The sequence below is a fragment of the Marmota marmota genome, unplaced genomic scaffold (genome assembly GCF_001458135.2).
Source record: "Marmota marmota marmota unplaced genomic scaffold, marMar, whole genome shotgun sequence".
Taxonomy (NCBI): domain Eukaryota; kingdom Metazoa; phylum Chordata; class Mammalia; order Rodentia; family Sciuridae; genus Marmota; species Marmota marmota.
The window spans coordinates 824,065-828,287 of NW_026000253.1; the positions used below are offsets into that span (position 1 = coordinate 824,065).

At 45.2% G+C, this 4,223-nt stretch overlaps 1 protein-coding gene across 1 annotated transcript; it reads right to left on the minus strand.

Moving 5' to 3' along the window:
- Positions 1 to 1,689: 1,689 nt before the first annotated feature.
- On the minus strand, positions 1,690 to 4,223 carry Usp27x (ubiquitin specific peptidase 27 X-linked). Its single transcript, XM_015506506.2, has one exon. The coding sequence runs from the start codon at positions 3,901 to 3,903 to the stop codon at positions 2,587 to 2,589; it is 1,317 nt and encodes a 438-aa protein (XP_015361992.1). The 5' UTR covers positions 3,904 to 4,223; the 3' UTR covers positions 1,690 to 2,586.

A 4,223-nucleotide genomic window follows, 5' to 3' on the forward strand; every position in this document is an offset into this window, starting at 1 on the left:
TTAAAAATGTGAACGCATACAAGACAAAGGTTGTGGAAATGTTCCTGATCAAAGGAAGCAAAAGAGACATGACAACTAGATGCAATACCTCACCCTACCCCAGATCCTATAATAGGGGGAAGAAACACTATAAAGGACATTTCTGGGACAAAAAGACAAAATTGGAGCATGAAGGGTAGATTTGATAAAAGCATCATATCAATGCTAATTTTTCTGATGCTATACTGTGGTGATAGAGGGGATTTGCCTATTGTTAGGAAATGGCCTCTGATATATTGCAGCATGAAGGGCCATGATGGATGTAATTTATTCTCACACAGTTCAAACACATTTATGAAAGAATGCACATGTGCAAATGATAAAGCAAATAAGGTAAAATGTTAATAGGTAAAGCTGGATAAAGCGTATGCAGATGTTCGTTATACTATTTTCTTTTATTTTTGTACCTTCTCTTAAGTTTGAATTTATTTTCAAATAAAAATGTTCAAAGGATAGTTTCTGTGCAGTCAGGATCTGATGGCAGATGCCTGACTGAACTCTCCCTGTGGCAGACATGAAGAATGAGGACATGGCTTTGTTCCCAGGTAGGGCTTCCAGACACATTCCCAAAAGGTAGCCAGACACCTAGTCTGAAGTTGCCAATTGGCACCCAAAGCACCCATCTCTTGATCTCTCCCATCCTACAAGGCACGAAAAATGTTACACATTGTGTCCTGAGGATTATGGGCCCTGAGTGTTAAAGAAATATTGGTTATGAAAGGATGATGTATTAGTTTGTTCATCCATCCATTCACTCAGTAAATGTTTTGAGTACTTACTTACTATGTGCCAGGAACAGTTCCAGGGGGTGAGGATGCAGCCCGTGTACAAGAGACACAACCCCTTCCCTTAAAAAGCCTATGAGCTCATTGCAGGTGTGCTTACAACCACATGAATAAACCTGTATTTTCAAATGAGTTGATCACAAAGTAAGCTCAGGAAGCTGTGAGGAACCCACCCTTTTACCAAAGCCAGTGGATCTGATGAATTTAATTCCCTTCCAGGATTTTCTAGGGAATAGTTACTTTTGTACCTGATGCTGAGGAGAGGAGGAATCGTGCTGCTTCCCCCATCCTGAGCTCATCCCATCTGTTTCAGCTTAGCTCTCTGCAGGCTGCTCTGCCCTCTGTCAGGATCAGGGAAGGGACCAACAAGCCACTCTATCAACATCCGTGGGCTGATGGATCAGTGAGCTTTGGAAAACAGTCTTTCTCCTGATCTATGCCTGTGGGTAAATGTGGCAGCTATACCCATATTGCTTTTAGAAAGCAAAGACCACCAAATACCTTTGTGTGGCAGTCTGATAGCATTCTAGCCATGAGAATCCAATCACTGGTGTGCCAAGTCATGAAAACAACATGATTGTCCTTCAGCTGAACAGAAAAATTACCTTTGGGGAACAGTTGTTCGCCCCTCTCCAATAATGGGCTTGACATCAACTGTCATGCCCTGTGCACAGAGACAGTACTGGAGTCCATTGTGTCATGGCTCCAAGCAGTCAGTGTTGGGGAGAGTTCTTAAAATTCTGTGTGTGTGTGCGCGCGCGTAAGTGTGATTGCATGTGACACAGGTCCCTTCTTTCCATGGGTCTCAAGTGGGACTGACCTTCACCTCTGATGTATTGTGGGCCCAGTCCAAAGAAGTTTCAGATTTGGATCCAACAAACGTTTACTGAGTCCCTACAAAGTTCCAAGCCTTTTACTTTATACTTTGACACATTTTATATCATTTAATCTTTAACAACAACCCTTTAAGGTAGGAATTATCTGCACTTTACAGATGAGAAAACAATCGCAAAGAGGTTCATTGATTTGCTCAAGTATATCATACAGCTTTTTTTTTTAAACACTCACACACTACACTGTCAGCTGAGGCCTGTCTGTGTTGATCGCTTATCTTACAGCATTTCTCTTGTCTTCTCTACTTTTGGAGCGGCTGCTCCCCTTATGCAAGCCCCCTTATTCCTTCTCCTTTCACTAGCCCATATGGGCTTTTCTTTTTTTAATACTGCATTTAATAGCACAAAAAAAATCACGAATACAAAGAAACTGGCAAAGGTGTTTGTCAATGATATCCCTGCCTCCTCCGCTTTTCTGCTTTCATACCCATGTACGTAATGGGCTACATTTTTTATAAACTTTTCTTTTTCCCCCCAAATGTATAACTGTTATGTGATTGGTCAATTGAAGCTGAAACACCCATGGAGAAAGATGTTTTACGGTTACAAGGGCACACACCCCCCCACATCTTCCCACACAACCTTTTGGAGGAATATAGGATATGTACCAGTGTCACGATTTCCCTGCTCCTGCCTTCCCCACCCAGAGCACTCCTGCCATTTAATTTTCCTTTAAGTGACTGCCTCGACTAGAGCCTCTTCTCCCTCCCCTTCTATTTCTCTTCCATCAGGACCTTTTTGGACACTGGGTACTGTTCAGTTCTTACTCTGTCAGGCCCATGGGCCATGGTCAAGTAGGTCCTTAAATCTCGATGCCAGTTGTAGTACGGTTGTCGTCATCTTCCATTACAGGTAGTCGGTGTGTCGCTTCAGTAGGCTTGTGTATTCATTTCTTTCACTTTTTCTGACTCATGTTCCAGGACCTGTTTGTGATAGAACAGTAAATACCCTTCACTGTCCAGCACATCCTTAATACTGGCCTTGGTGATGACAGCATCATCACATTTGAACCACTGGTCCTTGTGGTGCCGGATGAAGCTGGTGTAGTGGCCACTCTCCAAGGTTCCTTGGTGATTAACCACAGCAAACAAGGAATACTTATTCTCGTTGTTTCCACTATTAGTTGGCAGCTGCAACTGTCCATTCATTCTGCTCTCTTTACTTGAGGCCATAAACGGTGTCATATCCAGCTCCAGAGGAAAGGAAATGTATGTAGTGATCTTGCGCCTCTGTTTGGCTGAGTGTTCAAACCGTTTGAAATGAAAACAGGCAACAACTGGTAATTTATTCATCGTGAGCTGTTTGGTTGATTCCTGGTAGCTTTGGCAACTGCCACATTTGATTTTGGCACTGCTTCCTAAGTGCTCTGGCCTCGTAAACCTTCTCAAGCAGTCTGTGAGGGTGGTGATGCCTGGTATGTGGCTTTCCCCATTCACACTGCTGTCCCTCCCTGGACTCATAGGCCAGAAGGAGGTGCAAGAGCCAGGCAAGTCCAAACTGATGTCCCAGCATGGGTCTATGGTGGTGGAGACCCCATGGCAGGCTTGACAGGTGACATCAGACTGTAGGCCACCTGTGAAGATTTGGTCTATGATGCAGTTACAGTGGTTGGGATTATTGGCTGCCTTCCCTACATCATCACCTTTGCAGTGCCTGTGCAGGACATCTAATGCCGCAATGAGGAACTCGTGGGCATCCTGTTGCCTGTACCCCGCTAAGTGGCGAGCATGTATCCACACCAGGTGCAGTAACTTATAGGGAACGTGAGGAGACGGGTTTCCAGAATACAACTCCCGAAACAGCGAAGACATCTCACAGACCAGACACAACTCAGGACTGGGCATTTCACATCGGTGCCTGTCGGAGAGGAAGAAATCTCTCAGGATGGGAGTGTGGGTCAGGGCCTGGACGATGCAGTTCATAAAGCACGTGTTGCCGAGATTGATTAGTCCTCTTAAGCCGATGGTGAAGCTGGACGTGATTCTTCTCCGCCGCGGGTTGTGCCCCAGCAGTTCTAACTCGGGTTTGGTTGTTTCCCAGGTTGGATATTTCTCACCAAGGCCTGGGACTGAACACTGCTGGTGAGAAACCTCTGTTGAGGTGGAGGCTTGTAATTTCAAGGCTTCTCCTTGCTCTTCTTTGGCAATTTGCTCAATGTCTTTGTCATACACATAGTCCTTACACATAAAGCAGTATATACCTCCATAATAAAGGTCTACCGCTAAGTTGTGTTGTTTTGTCTCGGCGTGCTCATGAATGTGTTTCTCTGTGAAGCAGCCAAAGAAGACACAGGAAAGGCAAGAGTGGAGTCTGTTCAAATGGGTGCCACACACATGGCAGATGCACGACTTTGCCTTGCTTTTCCTAGTCTCTGGGGTTCCACACCACACGAAGCACTGGTAAATGACCCGCAGTTCCTGCCTCCAGTTCTCTCCCACCTTAAAGCTGTTCACGTGGGAACAACCTGGTGGCCCCACGGCAAAATCCACATCCAAGCATCCGCCCC